Source organism: Lactuca saligna, chromosome 2 (assembly GCF_052625555.1).
Source record: "Lactuca saligna cultivar CGN05327 chromosome 2, ASM5262555v1, whole genome shotgun sequence".
Taxonomy (NCBI): domain Eukaryota; kingdom Viridiplantae; phylum Streptophyta; class Magnoliopsida; order Asterales; family Asteraceae; genus Lactuca; species Lactuca saligna.
Genome location: NC_136418.1, coordinates 126,104,373 through 126,121,529, shown reverse-complemented (window position 1 = coordinate 126,121,529; position 17,157 = coordinate 126,104,373). Strand labels below are relative to the sequence as shown.

Genomic DNA, 17,157 nt, shown 5'->3' with positions numbered 1-17,157 from the left:
ATATATATATATATATATATATATATATATATATATATATATATATATATATATATATAATTAAAACCGTAGTTTTTTGGACAAAATAGTGATCAAACCCCCCAAAATAGTAGATAAAACCCCCAAAAAAAATAATTAAAAAAAACATAGCTTTTTTTGCAAAAACCGTAGACTACGGTTTGAGAAACCGTAGGTTTCGAGAGGAAACCGTAGGTTTTAAAAAACCTACAGTTTTGAATGTCAAAATGAAAAAAAGAATTATACAAAACGCGAAACAGTAGACGAAATGGCGAAACAGTAGGTGAATCTCGAAATCTACGGTTTCGTGTGTTATTTTTGGCCATTTGCTCATTTTTGGCTAAAATTTGATAATTACCCCCCTTAATTTGGCTAAATTAGTAATTAGACCTATTTTATTCACTTAAGGAGGTGTTTTAGTTAGCATAGGTAATTACTGATGCTTTATTAAATTAAATATTCTTTTATATTTTGTTCCTATATATCTTATTACTCAATTAAATGATGACATGTGTAACATTTAATGTTTATTTAATAAAAATTAATGATATTTTAGGATATTAATAAGATACATACCATCATTTAAATGTGTAGAATGATTGATATGAACAAAAAGTAACAGGATATTTAATTTCTCTTTAATAAAATATGGTAATGATATATGTTGTTCGATTGAAAATTAAACAAATTGAAATAATTTGATCATATGATTTTATTTGTTTAAATTTTGTATCATGTCATTTCAATCCATTACTTGAATAAATAGAAAACTTTTATCCAAATTTGTCTGGCATTCATATTGGGTTGACATGTTAGTGCATTGAGACCTTATGTGTTATGGCGTGTTGAAATAGTCTGACTCTAGTTTTACTCGTTAAATTTTTGTGTTATATCGTGTTAACGTGTTTACTTAAAAGATAATTGAAATCTCTTATCAAAACTTATTTATTTTGTGTCGAAATCGTATAGAATTAACGGATCTTGACAACTTTTGATGCATCTACTTTAATTAATGATCCACAAGATGGAGATTTTATTCAAAAAAAAAAACTAACAAATTCTAATTTGTGTTTGAATTTTTGAATAACTTTAGGTTTGTATTTCAAAACTTTAATTGAATATTTATTGTTGTTAAATTTAAGATTACTCTTACGTTGGTGTTTTGCATGTTCTAAGTTACTAACTCGTTAATTTCCTCACCAAAGGGCAAAGGCTACCCAAAAAATTTCTTTGATGATTTTTGAGATGGCCTTAACATTTATACATCTTTTGTTACAACCACAAGACCTATTAGTAATATATAGCTTATATGTTATATTTATTCTTGTATTTTATGTAGTCCTATAAATCATATCAGACTTTGAGAATTTTTCATAAAAAAACACTACATTTTCAATCTTTTATTTGAAAAGAATCATCTTTATATTTGCAAAAACCACTAATATTTCTAAAAGCTTTTAAAAAAAACATCCATTTAAAATAGTCTTTTCAAAAACATCATTTTAAATAAATTACAGTTTCCTTGAAATAGCAACAGCCAAGATGAGACGCTTATTTTAGAAGAAGTCCGAGACGACGTGTTGAGGAGGAATAGTGGGTCAATTTTAGTTCTTTACTTTCTTCGATTTTGCTTTCTTCTTCTCCTGACAGATGGTGTTGGTCTCTTGATGGCACAGACAATTTTTCAGTGGAGTCGGCTAAAGGAGAAATTGATAAAAAAAATTCTTCTTGATTCTACTTCTGTTACGAGATGATCATGTCTCGTTCTGATAAAAGTAAATGTTTTTCGTGTGACGTCTTTTGTTGAACAAAATCTCTACTAGTTTAATCTTTCTTACAAAGGTACGGAGAATAATTCGATTTTATGCCCTATTTGCGACAAAAAGGTGGAGAGTGTTTGACCTCTTTTCCGTGGATACGACTAGCGCTTGATTTATTGTATCTCCTTTGTTGTTGGTGGAATTTATTAGCGCATTTTTTATATCTTTCCTCGATTGGATTAACTGGTTTGATTTTCTGCGGAGGTCTAAGGTTTGTAAACAGTTTTTGGAGGCGGTTTTCTACACTTTGTGGTGGTCAATTTGGTGTTTTCGAAATTCTTTGGTTTTTGGTAAAGTCGAGCTAAAAAAAATTTTGTTGTTTGATAAGGTGGTCTCTCAAAATTTTATTTGGGTTAACAGTAGGTGTCGTAAAACTAGTGTCAATCGGGTTGCCTAGTTACATTATCATATCGTATCTATTTCTTCCATGTTATTGTTTGTTTGGTCTAGCTTCTTGCTAGTTATTTAGAAAATTCTACCGTTCTAAAAAAAATCATAATAATTAATTCAATTTTTAACATACTTAATAAATTAAGCATATCCATGGATATACATGATTTTGGTATTTTGGTTTATTTCGGTTTTTCTATAGTTTTATGCTTGAGATATCAAACTGAACAAAGAAAAAACAGAAAACGAACCAAAGCCAAAAAAATGAAATTTGTGGTTAATAGGGATGTGCAAAAACTGAAACCATACTAAAAACAAAAAACAAAAAACTTGAAACCAAAAAAAAAACAAATAAATTGTTTTAAAAGAAAATTAATAAATTGTATCATGTAAAGGGTTCACAAAAACTCGTTCAAAGCCCGGTGAGAAAAAACAAATTGTTTAGGGTGCGTTTGGTTGTAGAAAACTGTTTTCATTTTCTAATGAAATGTTTTTAGAAAATAGGATTGGGTTGTCGCTTTCAATTTTCAATGAAATTTTCAGAAAACGTGTTTGGTTGAAATCGGAGGAGTTTTCATTTTCCATCTTAGAAATTTGGAAAACTTTGGAAAATTATAAAAAATCACTTTTCTAATTTACATACAATTTGGAAAACTAAAAATTTTCATTTCTTAGGAAATTTTGGAAAACTGAACGACCCAAACACGTTTTCAAAATTTCCGTTTTTCTTGGAAATTTTTTCTAGAAAACTGAAAATTTTTCCACAACCAAACTCACCCTTAGTTTTTCCTAATCATCTTTTTTGTTCAATTTGTATTCTTATTCGTAAAAATGGAAAAACGAACTAAACTAAAATATCTCATGTTGTGTCATTTATGTATAAATGTGTCTACATTAATGTGATTATCATGCATTTACGGTTTCTTCGGAAAACTCAAATAATAAACATATGTTAGCATTGTCTTGTTTTATGTTTTAGGAAATTGTTTACATATTAGCAGTTTGGCTTTTGAAACATCCCAAAAATACGGTTCAAATTTTTCGTTTTTAAATCATTATTAAGACCATAAATATCATCACCATAGTATAAAATCATAAACTATGTATCTCAAAATATCATAATATCTATCAACATATCAAAATCTCATATCAAATATCATAGTAAATCTCTCAGGCTAGAAAATTGTGGTGTGTGTCATGCGATCATTCCGAGCCCTTCCCTTTGCTAGCTAAAGTACCTGAAACCAAACTGAAAACTGTAAGCACAAAGCTTAGTGCGCTCCCCCAAACTACCACATACCATACACATATATCATATAACAAATAACAAAACTATGGGACACCGCCCAGCTGCATCGGGACGAACCCAGCATCGGACTCCTGCTCGGCATCGGGCTCATCCCGGCATCAGACCACGTCTAGCATCGAGCTCACCCCGACTTCGGGCTTGCACCGGCATCGGGCTTACCCCGACACATACACAACATATCATATATCATAAACATATAACATAAGCATATAACATACATCGGGCTTACCCCGGCATCGGACCGAAGCCCGAAACACATAACATATATCATATAAACTAATTTGCATCGGGCTTACCCCGGAACACTTAGCACATAACATATACACTAACATACATCGGGCTTACCCCGGAACACATAGCACATAACAGATACACTAACATACATCGGGTTTGCCCCGACATCGAGCTTGCCCCGAAACACATAACACATAACACATAACATGCATGAATAACGAAGATATCAAGCATGTCAATACTCTTCTTGGGACCGCCCCAGCATCAGACTGTAATCCGGAACTACTAACATCTAAACGGGCCGACATTGTGGCCTTAGACCCGTTCCTATTGGAAGAGGACTCACATCTCCAACTGAATGTTGAACTTATGCATGAGGAATCTCTGCTGGCTACTCCCACGACTTCCCGGCTGGCTCTATACAATATTACTTAGTCAGAAAACTGAAAATCCATCTAAAGGTCAAATGACCATTTTACCCCCGGTCGAAGTCAAAGCTCTGGTCAAAGTCAACATTCTGGGTTGACCAACTCATCGAGTCACCTTTTCAGCTTGCCGAGTTCTGTAACTCAGAAATCCTAGAATCGCGACTCAACTCGCCGAGTCGCTCCACCGACTCGTCGAGTCCTATCGAGCTCCTCAGTTGCGACTTAGCTAATCCACTCGTCGAGTCCCTCTACAAACTCGTCGAGTTCTACTATAAACGGGAATCAGGACAACACGACTCGACTCGTCGAGTTCCCTCATGGACTCAACGGGTCCTTCTGTCTGATTGGCCATCATAACAGATTAATCCCTTGTTCTCTAGATCTATAGTCTGTACTTCACTTGTTAACTATGAATGACCTTTCTAAGGATAAAGTTTCCAAATTTACCTGTTGATAACTCTTTTTGAAGGGTTTAGCTAAAACCCTAATTCCTCTAAGACATAGATCTTGTCCAAACAGCCTTAGTATTCCAAACCAAAGCATGAAAGCTTAGATCTAGGGTCTAGAAACTAGTTAACCACGTAAAGTCTCGAGCTTGCTTCCATGCATGGCCCTTTTAGGGCTTAAAAGGTTATAACAATACCCTTAAGGTTTGCATGAGACTCAAATGGAATAAAGTCTGCACCTTTATGCATTTACAACCCTTACTAACTCCAAATCTGAAACAATAATCAGCTTGGGACATCCATGCCCCATAAATCATGTTACTTTGACAAAACCCAATGAAAGAGACCACAGAGAGATCTAATGAACTATAAGGCAAGTTTAGAGCTTGATTACCAGAAAGTGATGAGAATGGAAAGAAATCCCTAGATATATAACCTTCTCCTTGAACCTTCAAACTCCTTCTTCTTCTTATAAGCTTTAAGAACACACAAACCACTCAAAATGGCAAGAAATAGCTCAAAATCACTCAAGGTGGATTAGGGTTTTGATATTAAGGTTTGGAGGTGATAAAGGTTGGGGTGGAGGCCAGATATGATACTTAATTAGGGTGCAAGCCCTAAAGATTAGGGTTTTCGTCCAGGCTATCCTACTTGCCGAGTCAAGACTCCGACTAGTCGAGTAGTTCATTTAAAACTCGTGCATATTGTAACTGTAACAACCCAAAAATCAGGGGTGAAATTTTCATTTTTAATATAACTAAAACATTGATACCATTTAATTCAAACAATCAAATCATAGTCAATCAAATCGTTTATCAAAGTTTATTCCAAAATCATTCATTACGGAAATCATAGGTGTGTGCACTGCGATCAACCCGAGCTCTTCCTTTCCAAAACGATGATACCTGAAACCATAAACAAAACCTGTAAGCATGAAGATTAGTGAGTTTCCCAGTGCATACCATTCACACAACCCACATATCACATATCCTCTTAGCTATAAAAGCTACACACATATCATATATACTGTTAGCTATAAAACCTACCATATATCACATAATCCCTACATACATAAACCTATAACAGTGCCATAGGCTACCCCACATGGGCTTTACCTAGGACTGCCATGGGCTCCCTCACATGGTCTTACATCTAATGCCATGGGCTACCCCACATGATATTTACCTAGGACTGTCATGGGCTACCCCACATGGTCTTACATCCAATGCCACAGGATTCCCCCGGGGTCTTCCCTGCAAATACCATATATAACCCAATAGCATATCATGCATCACATAAATATCTACACATAACACGTACATAAACCTGTAAGGATATCGTGGCTACCCCCAGGATCATATACCATTGTGCCATGGGCTACCCCACATGGTCTTTACCTAGGACTGCCATGGGCTGCCCACATGGTCTTACATCCAATGCCATGGGCTACCCCACATGGTCTTCCATGCAAGTATCACAAAACAACTAACATATCACATAATTACCAGCATACCACCTAGCATAAAGCTAACTATCATATCACACAACATAAGATGGGTCGGCCTTGGTGCCTTAGACCCATGGGTATGGTGAGAAGACACGCCTGCAACTGTCGGCTGAAGAAACAAGATCACGTTGCTCCAACCACCGACACGAACTCCTCCGCTGATCATCACCAAATAACTGAACTCAAATAAATACCAATAATTACCAAAATACCCCTAGAAGTCAATTGGTCAACTCTTGGTCAAAGTCAAAGTCAAGTCCAAGAATCTTTGAGTTCCATCCTGCTCAACTCACCGAGTCGTCCCTCGACTCACCGATTCTCGACTTAACCAGAAAAGGTTAGGGTTCCATGACCAGACTCTCCGAGTCCAAGAACAGACTCGCCGAGTCCAAGGCAATCTTCAACAAACTCTCTGAGTTCATGCACATATTCATACAACTCGCCGAGTACACTCATGTGACTCGCCGAGTATCTCCAATTCTCAATCCATTCAGAGGCTTTTCAAGCCATGCAGGGGCTCCAATCCTTAGATCTTCCCTTCTACAAGCTATCCCTCACGTAAAGTTGCAAACTTTACGTGATACCAAGGAGATATAAGCCCAAAACACACTAGGGCTTGGGTTTTAGACAAAGGGGCTTCACCAACAAATTATTGTCATAAACTTTATGGCTTTCTGGATCCTTAATAGCTTAGATATGAGGTAGCAACCTCAGATCTACTCCAAACTCGAAATAAACCTCCTCCATAACCAAAAATGCCTAAATCTCAACCATAAGATAGATCTAAATGTAATAAGGTCAGCTTATTACCTCAAGGGATCTGAAAAGTCACACCAACTATATATTTAAAGCCAATCCTTGACTCACCAAAGGTCCCCTTCCTCCTTTTTCCTTCAAATCACCCAAAAAGACAAGAATTCCTGAATGTGCTAAAATGGAGGCTTAGGGTTTCGTATTCTGGATAAGAGAGGCTATAAGGAACCCTAAGGGAGAGAATGAGATGCTTAAATAGTGCACAAAGCCCCGGATTTAGGTTTTCCCTCTTCAGACCGGACTCGCTGAGTCCTCTTTGCCGACTCACCGAGTCGGTTACGTAATCGATCCCCCGGATCCCGCTCCGACTCGTCGAGTTCCTCCCTGGACTTGACGAGTTGACCCTTTGACTTAGGGTTTTATTTCCTTTCTTGGCCTTTCTGATTTCGGGTGTTACAACTCTCCCCCACTTAAACTAAACTTCATCCTCGAAGTTCGCTATAGCTGTAACGCCCGTAGATCCAGGCTAGTCAATTTAGAGGTAATAGGGGTCGAATATGACTTTTCGACAAAAGATTATTTAGAATAAATAATCTTAACCAAGTTGTAGAATATGTCACAAGGTATCCGTACATATAAAGAACGCCAAAATCCGAGTTATAACGAAGAAGTTATGGCCCGTCGAAGTTTTACGGCAAAACCGGCACGGCACCGGGAGACGTAAATAGTGAATTTATGATAGAAGACTTTTTAGCCTTAGCGATCTAAATGAAAGTCATAGAATATGTTAAACCGATAAAATCCATAAAAAGAACGCCCAAATCTGACTTCGTATGAAGAAGTTATGATTTTTCTAAGATTCGGCTTAGCAGTGCACGACCCGAAACTCGAATTTTAGTTCGAGCGGTTTTTGGCTTACGCGACCTAAATGAGAGTTGAAGATCTCATTAATAGGAACTCAACAGTAAAAAGACAGATGAAAACGGAGTCCGTATGAAGGAGTTATGAATTCTTCGCGGTCATATAACAGTCTAAACGCCTCCTATTGTTAAATTTGAGATCGGTCGAGAATTAGCCGACGGTGTCTAAACTAAAGTTGTAGATCTTGATTTTACCTACGCGTGGATATAAATAACGTCAAAAACGGAGCTCGTATGCAAAAGTTATGATTTTTCTAAGTTTGAGCGCTGATACGCGATAGGGGGTGACGTGGCACCACCAGAATTGGACACGTGGCACCACCAGAAGGCCACCACATGGAACAAATCGGCGAGTAGGTCCCCCCTAGTCGGCGAGTCCATCATATTTCTCCCCCATAAATAGAGGTATCGGGTTCCCTCATTGCCTCACCCCTCAACCCTCTTCTTTCTCTCTCTAAACTCTCTCTCTCTCTCTCTAAGCCTCCCTACCCCCCCTAAAGCCTAGGTAAACCCCCTAGCACCCGAAGGAAGCCCCGAGGCTCCCGAAGTCCGGAGAAAAGAGCCTTTCGGCTCGGGAACGCTGCTCCAGCGAAGCCCGGTTTTCGAGAAAACCCGTTGTAAGTGAGCTGTACCTACCCTATCTTTAGTATAGCTTATGTTTAAATATATTAACTTTATTAGGAACTTATAATAAGTATTTGGGCTATTATTATGAGTTATATTGAGTGTTATTAACGCTTATATAATAATAATAATAATAGTCAGACTAATTAATTTGTCAAGGTTATCGTTAGACTAAACCCTAGTGGTATTGGTACTAGGTTTTATCGAAGGAAATTGTTTTGAGAGTATCGAAGTGTTGTCCGAGTGCTGAGTCACCACCTTTCAAGTGAGTGCATAGTCCCTTTCATCTTACACATGGATATGAAGTATTTTAATATAAATTACGTGCTATGTGTGCATATTGTCTGAATACTTGCTGTCTATGCTGGGTGAAAGATTTTTATACATGTTTTAAATGATTTAAACTGTATATGTATTTTATATCTACAAAATGTGTTGGGTAAAACACAGGTAGATGAAATAGTTGTTTTGTGATAACACGATGGGAGACATCAGTGTTGTCAAGTGATCTAGTCATCTAGTGGAGTATAGATGACGACTATGGACGATACTAGACGGTCCAGTGGAACGATAGCAGGCTCGTAACCTATAGGTATTTTTGAACTAGGTGCTCATTAGTTATTTTTGAACTGAGTGGTATCACTACGTATCTTTGAACTGAGTGTGTTCACTAGGTATTTTGAACTAAGTGTGTTCACTAGTTACTTTTGAACTAAGTGTTTACCAGATGTTTCGGACTACGTGTTCACCAGATATATTCTATAAGCCTTGGTAATGATGGACTTCGTGTTGATTCCTTAGGATGATCCTTAGGAATAAATAAACGAGGAATAGCTGATTCTTAGGGTAGATCCTTAAGACTAAAGAAGATAATGGGGATGGGTAATTGGGTTGATTGTTTGATTGTTTAAACATAATAATTATATTATTGTGGGTTGAAAACCCTATGTACTCACCAGGTTTCCCAACCTGACCCACTCAGTTTATTTATATCACAGGTGTTGATATGAAGTGACATTACACTGAGAGATTTAAAGAGATGTAGATCACTAGTGTAAATAATTGTAAGTTCTATTTATGTTTATGTTTCTGTATTAACGATGACATCCCAAATGTTTTAAAATAAAATGAATACATTCCTTTGAAAATGTTTTAATAACGTATTTACCATGTTTTTCTGGGAACAAATTCCGCAACATTTTTATAAAATGAAGTACTCTGATTTTTATAAAGCATAAACAAAATCAGTCTTTTCTGGCCGTGATTTTGGGGATGTCACAATAGCCAACTGTCCTGTAATCCGCCACCAACACCCTGCCTGGTGACTTTAACCCTATTAGCCTTCTGCCCGATCATTCTGGATGGCACAATCCTTACAGGTCAAATCCCTAAGTACAATCTAATCCTTAACCTTCCTGAGAACACCCCCTGCTCAACTGGCAATCCTTCTGCCACTCCCCGAGTACCTAGGCTAAACATTCTTGGGGTTTACTTCCTTTTCCTCGTGCGTTTCTGGCCTCCCTAAGGCTGCCCTCTATAGCTATCCATTTCCTTTGTCACTGTGAGGAACGTACCCTTCACGATGACCATCACTCCAGCCACTCTCGGTGCCGGTCACTATTGTCGGTAGCACCAAACTCCTGAAACACTAAACTGACTGAAACACTGAACTGCTATATGGTTGCTTCCCAAAATATCTCGAGACCTTCCTGGTCTCCAATCATCCGTCGGTTACCTGCAACACCGAGTTCCAACTCAGCCGTGGAGTCCAAGGACTCCTCACTCAGTCTCTCCCACGACTTCTGAATGAAATCTTTCTCTGGAACTAGTTTCCACTAGTTATCCTATCACTGTGGCTCAAACAACATCCTGCTACTACGAAACTGCTTTTCCGAAGAACGACCGGGACCTCCCTGGTCCCGACTTGACTGACAACTGTCCGAAGCACCGGACACTTTCCCGCTTGCTGAGCCAGAGACACATGCTCCACATTCCCACATGACATCCGAAGGACACCTCGTCTGATAATAACCACCCTGACGATAACTTTTCTCTCGACTCCTTCACTCTCTTGATCCATCTGATCATGACAGGCTGACAACCCGTCGCCACTAATTCCGACGCAAAAATGAATTCCACAAGAACAACTGTGGTCTTACATCATACCCGACCTCCCTCAACCTGTCTTTTCCTGGTTAAACATGTCATGGTCCTATTACTGATAGAACCAATTCGAGTCGCACTGTGATGGCTTGAGCTACCATCAACCACACCCATTCATTACCCTGGTATCCTGCATTTGATGCCCTTGGAATCAAATGCTCCCAATCTCATCTTACTGAAACAAAATCATGTACTGAACATGCACGTACCCTGATTCGGAATCCTTTCCGAAACCAGTCGACACCCCGCTACTACCTCGAGGTTCATAATACAACATAACTACCGACGTCCCCTTCGTGGCAGATAGACAATCACCCTTAGCCGATCCCTGAGACTACCAGTCTCTCATCTGGTCCAACCACCAGGTTTCCAGGTGATCAAAAACCAAGACTACTTAGCCGTAGCCATACTGCATCATGTGCCACTTATCCACAAGATCCTACAACTCGAGATCCAACCATTGACTCAACAGTCTATACCATTTCCATCCTGAAATCCCATACCCATCCGGGCTCGCCTATGAATAATCCATCGAATAATCCCTCCGATCCTTATTCTACCTAAGTTGTGGCTTTCCCACGACTTTGCGAACTGATATACCGTAGACCCAGTCGCTCGAAGAACTCATGAATGTTAGGACTACCCCGTAATCTTACAACACTTCCCATTCCATCCCATTATTAGTGAATGCTACAGCTCCATGTAGTCTTACAACACTTTCACAGTGAATGCTACGGCTCCCCCGTAGTCTTACAACACTTTCACAGTGAATGCTACGGCTCCCCCGTAGTCTTACAACACTTTCACAGTGAATGCTACGGCTCCCCCGTAGTCTTACAACACTTTCACAGTGAATGCTACGACTCCCCTGTAGTCTTACAACACTTTCATACCACATGATCGTTGCCCATGGCCCTACTACTCACCTATCAATCCGAACGCATCTCACTGTTTAGCACCCACATAGTTTATCCTCCCAAACTGAACTCAATTACCGATTGGAACACTACGTGGTTCCCTTCCCCGAAGCCTGCAATATGACGTCAGAAGGACGCGATCCAAATGCCAGCGAGTTTCCCGAACTCCCATCCCACGATATCCGATACTCAGTTGGTCCCTGGGGCCGCCTTTCCTCCCCAAAAAGAAAATGTGAGACGCATCCACGTCTCACACTTGCTTTTCTCCAGGATATCTGAATAATTCTCCCCTACTTAGATTCGACTAAGTCCGCTTGGCACATGAAAATTGAAGGATTCCCACATCCTCTCTCTTTCGTTCCAATGGTTAATCTGCTGACGAGCGGCGCCTAGCAAAGCTAGAACACCAAGAATAACCCTTCCCAAAATAGCACAACTTCTGAAAACCCGCTAGCATCTCTGTATCCCAACCATATCAACGGATTTAGATGCTTTAAATACTATTATACTCGATTCTTGCTGACCGAAGGTCAGATGGTCTAACCAAATCTTCAGCAACAATTCTCTCTTCCCTTGACAACCTCGGGAGCCTTTTCAAACATGATAGCTAAGGTTACTGAAACCTAGTCATAATTTCCATCATATAAGCCCTGGAACCAATCCAGGCCATACCTAAAATGACACACGCGTACTGAAAATTCTTTGATAACTGGAGTCGGTGCCCTCACTGCTCCTCCCTGATCGACAAGTGGTTAACTTCCTTGTCCCCATCTGCCTTCAACGATAATATGACAGACTTGCCCCCTATGGGCATTCCCTGCTGACGTGGCCAAACCTGCTACACCTGTAGCTACCAAGATCACCGGATAGCCTCCGACAATGACTCAGAGTGATCCCGGTATGTGCGGAATCCACTCCGCAAGATACGTCCATCCGAAAGCTCCTTAAAGATTCTTCGGTGCGCTGGCTGGCACCTGATACTATTTCTAACTCGAACACTAGCAGAAATCCGACTCGAGGTCTAACTATCACACTCCCCAAGTAACATAAATTACCGGTACCATCGGAAATGGCCGAAGATAGTATATCCGCAAACACCTGGATGACTCCTGACCATCTCCTCCAGAGTTACCTCGACCATCCGGAAAACATGATGCAACGCTTCATCCCGATCCCAATGGCAATCCAATCCCTTGTAACGAGCTCCATCGCGTAGTTTTCGCAAGTGTTGCACCGAATCTGGCCTTGTTGGCCTCTTAAAAGCTGATCCAAACTCCTGGATCCCCCTCCCGAGATCCTCCCCTATAGGCACCCGGGCTGGTCCCCTTTTCCAAAGGTGACCCTAATCAATCCCTACTCTCGAACTCTAGAAATCATAACATTCAGGGTCTCGCACCCTGACACACTCACCTGCTCAATCGTCCATGGCCGATCTGCAATAGATGGAGCAACCTATGCTCCCAACCAGTTACAAACTATCCCCAAGACAAAGTCTTTAACTCCGAAAGTGCTATAGATCGCACCATCAATCCTTGCCGCCTGATACAAGAGATCCAATGCGAACTCTCAATCCTGACAGTCCTTCTGCTAACTGGATCTCTACCGGAGCCAAGACCAAACCCTGGTCCTTCCCCTTGCGTGCTCATCCGCATTCTGCACTGCAGCTATCCCCACAGTCCACTCGTAACCACGAATTCCTTTCCTAGGTTTCTTGGATTCTTCGAGACTTTCCCCGATTCGAGTATGGATCCTGTGCTTTCAGTAGTACGGGCCCAATACTACCTTCCACACCTATCCATACTTTCCTCCGGAATCATCCCAAATCCTCTAAGTCACCTACTTCCCTGATGTACTAAATGTCTGTTAGACAGCAACACAATATCCACCTAAACACCTCCTAGGTCTCCCCTTAGGCTCCCAATCACACCAAACCGCCACACTACTCACTGGAGCATATCCTAGGTTCCCAACCTCACCCTGCCATCAGTTGCTGAGGAACTCCCTGCGATGCTAATCATCTACCTCATGGATATCGTCACATCCACTTAGTTGCTGACTCCCATCACTAAAGAGTTCCACAAAGCACAAAGCAAGTAGCATTCGTGCAGATGCACTCCTGACACTAATCTCATCCTAGGCTCGTCTTAGGGTAATCTCTGACCCAAAAACGATCATAGAATATCCAGCCCACTTACCACAACCCGTGATGTCCACACCCACCCTCACTGACGGCTGTCTTATGCATGCAAATTGTACACAGAACGGGAAACGAGCCATACCAAATTATTCTAAGGCCATGAGATCCTAGCCGTATACAATTTTAAAAACATACACGTAGCAGTTACACATATCAATAATCATTCTCATTCTAGCATGAGGGAGCCCATGGCAGTCCTAGGTAAAGATCATGTGGGGTAGCCCATGACACTGTTATATGTTTATGTATGTAGGGATTATGTGATATATGGTAGGTTTTATAGTTAACAATATATATGATATGTGTGTAGCTTTTATAGCTAAGAGGATATGTGATATGTGGGTTGTGTGAATGGTATGCACTGGGAAACTCACTAATATTCGTGCTTACAGGTTTTGTTTATGGTTTCAGGTATCATCGTTTTGGAAAGGAATATCTCGGGTTGATCGCAGTGCACACACCTATGATTTCCGCAATGAATGATTTTGGGATAAACTCTGATAAACGATTTAATTAACTATGATTTGATTGTTTGAACTAAATGATATCAATGTTTTAGTTATATTAAAAATGAAATTTTCACCCCTGATTTTTGGGTTGTTACAAGTTGGTATCAGAGCCTTGGTTTGAAGGATTCGAACATATGTGTCTGAACTCAGACTAAGGATCTGTAAGGTTTTAAAGGAAAATGTTTTCAAGGAAAAGTTTTCTAAGAAAAGAAAGGGTGTGGTGCATGCAATCAGCCGAGCTCAAGTAAGTTTCCCTAGAATACCCATGTTTGTTATCTGTTATGATCTGGTTATCAATCTGAATATCGTATGCTAGTTAGGGCTAGGAGAGATGCCGTTGTGTGCTATATGAGCTCTTAGACTTGCATGCTAGTGCTGAGTAGTCAGTGATAAATTGGCTTGGTATGTGATGTTTGTAGCCTTTGGATGCTGGAAAAACTTTTGTAAAACGAGAAGACCACAAACTTGCTAAAATGAACAAATAAAAGAAAAATGGGAATGTAAGGACCATTTTACAAAATAATAATAATAATAATAATAATAATAATAATAATAATAACTTTGAGGGTTAATAAAAAAAATTTCAATATATAAAGTGTTTTATGTTATTAACCCAAATTAAAATTAGAATTTAAACAGGAATATTTAAACCCAATTGGTAGAAATAATCAAATAACGACCACAAGCCGGATCCGGGTTGAGATAGTTGGATCCGAATGAAAACAAACTGAGCGGGGAAATACATGTCCTTAATTTCGAAATAAGAGCAAAACCAGTCGACCGTTTCCACACCAACGGGCAGCAACTCCAACATCAAATCGAATCAACAATGGCGAGAACCAAACAACCTGCTAAACGAAGTTGGGGCAAGCGACAATCTGGTCACTATCTCGATCTCCATCTCTTGCTCTCCGATCTCGTTTTTGTTTTCAGGTTTTGTTCAAACCCTAATTTTTTTTTTCCCTTCTCTGTGTAATTGCAGCTGGAGCATCAACTTCAGCCTCAACAAGTACGGTAATGCTCTTAAAACCCCTCTCTCGTTTCAATTTTTGAATTCTTTCCATAAAATTCGTCGTTTCGAAGTTTTTCTGATGCAATGTAGTTTTATTTCTTTTTGGTTGCTTTTTGAATCGCGGCAGCCACGGAAATCTCCGAGAAAGGATCCAGGGAGTGAGTTTTTGCTCACATTTCGATTTGTGTTATGTGTTTTTGAATTTTCTGAATTGAAGTATTTTGTAATTTAGGTTCAGGAACTGGACAAAGGCAGAAACAGAAACCCCATCGTTTTAAGCCTGGAACTCAAGCACTTCGTGAGATTCGTCGTCTTCAGAAGACTGTTAACCTTCTCATTCCAGCTGCTCCTTTCATTCGAACTGTAAGATGTCTTGATCCATCTAATCATGTTAAACTTTTGTATGTATGTGTTTATACACATTGATTGACATCTGCTAATTCAGGCTTTAGGGTTTAGCAAATATACGGAAACAAATTATGAAACTTTTGTTTACCCCTGTTTAGAATTTAGATTGATCCAACTTGAAAAGTTGAAATTGAGAATCACGATATACAAATATCATGAAACATTAAGGATTCTAGTGATCTATATAAACTGGTTTTGTGACAAATTAACCAAATTATAACATAAAAACCTTTCTATTCATGTGGCTACAAAGTTGTGAATTACATTAACATTATACAGTAGTAAGCTTTGGTAAATCTTGTTCTTTTAAACTTATCAAATATAGTTACTTCATGATCTAATAAATTGTATCTAATGCAACACAGATATCAAATTTGAGTATATACTAGATTGGAAATATTATAGTAAGAAATCTTTAATGAACTAATAATAACATTTGAGTTTGTAGGTAAAAGAGATAAGCAACTACATTGCCCCTGAAGTTACACGTTGGCAAGCTGAAGCTCTACAAGCCCTTCAAGAGGTTTCATAATAATTTCTTGATTAATTAATAAATTTCTTTTTTTATTTCATCAACTTAATGAAATCTTATTACTAGAAAACTTATATTTAAGCAAAAATTCAGGCTGCAGAAGATTACATAGTTCAGTTGTTTGAAGATTCAATGTTGTGCTCGATTCATGCAAAGCGTGTTACCCTGAGTAAGTTTTTTCATGGAGCTCTGATTGTTTGTGGATGCGACACCTGTCCTCACATTTTCTTTAATTTTTTTTTTAGTGAAAAAGGACATGGAATTGGCTAGAAGGCTTACGAAGAAAGGGCAACCATGGTAGTTGAATTAGAGGACAAATGTTGTATGCTGTAACAAGAAATCTTTAGGTAAGTAGATTATATTAGATAATGACACTATTCCAATTTGATTATTTTATGCAAATTTAGTTTAGTAGAAAACAAATTTGGTTGAGAATTTTAATTACTTTGTTGAGTAGTAATTGATGTATTTAGTGTGTTTATTTTTACATGTTGAAATTGAATGGTTTTTATGGTGCTTGTTAGTAAAAGAATGAACTATTTCTGACATGCTAAAAACTTAAATAAAAAGACACTTGATGGAAAATGGTTAGTTTATTCTAAATATGTTGATAAAGTGTATTGTTTTTGTTGTAAATTATTTAAATTTACTAATAAAAAAAGATTTTATAGCGTTGGAGACAAGTTTTACGAAACATAATTTATGATGTGAAATAGTTTAAATGTCTTATGAAAAACATTACCAATATAGTAATGATAATGTTTTAGGACTAGTTGAAATAATGACAAAATTTTATGGTGTAATACAAATCTTGTTAACAAATTGAAAATCATCATCATTATCTTGATCACAAAATTCAAAATGAGCTCATTTCTCTATTAGCCAATAACGTTAGACATTATGTATTTAAAATAAGACAAAATTATATGGTTGGTCTATGTGGTTTGTCAAAACATGTTATTTCAGTATA

The 17,157-nt window shown here is 38.6% G+C and overlaps 1 protein-coding gene across 1 annotated transcript; it reads left to right on the top strand.

Annotated features, from left to right (window-relative positions):
* Nucleotides 1–14,981: 14,981 nt before the first annotated feature.
* On the top strand, nt 14,982–16,674 carry LOC145029058 (histone H3-like centromeric protein CENH3). The gene is made up of 7 exons (XM_078977698.1): nt 14,982–15,116; nt 15,218–15,249; nt 15,375–15,405; nt 15,480–15,610; nt 16,104–16,178; nt 16,281–16,356; nt 16,433–16,674. Exons 1-7 carry the CDS (start codon nt 15,065–15,067, stop codon nt 16,486–16,488), a joined length of 453 nt encoding a protein of 150 aa, XP_078833824.1. The 5' UTR covers nt 14,982–15,064; the 3' UTR covers nt 16,489–16,674.
* The last annotated feature ends 483 nt before the right edge of the window (nt 16,675–17,157 follow it).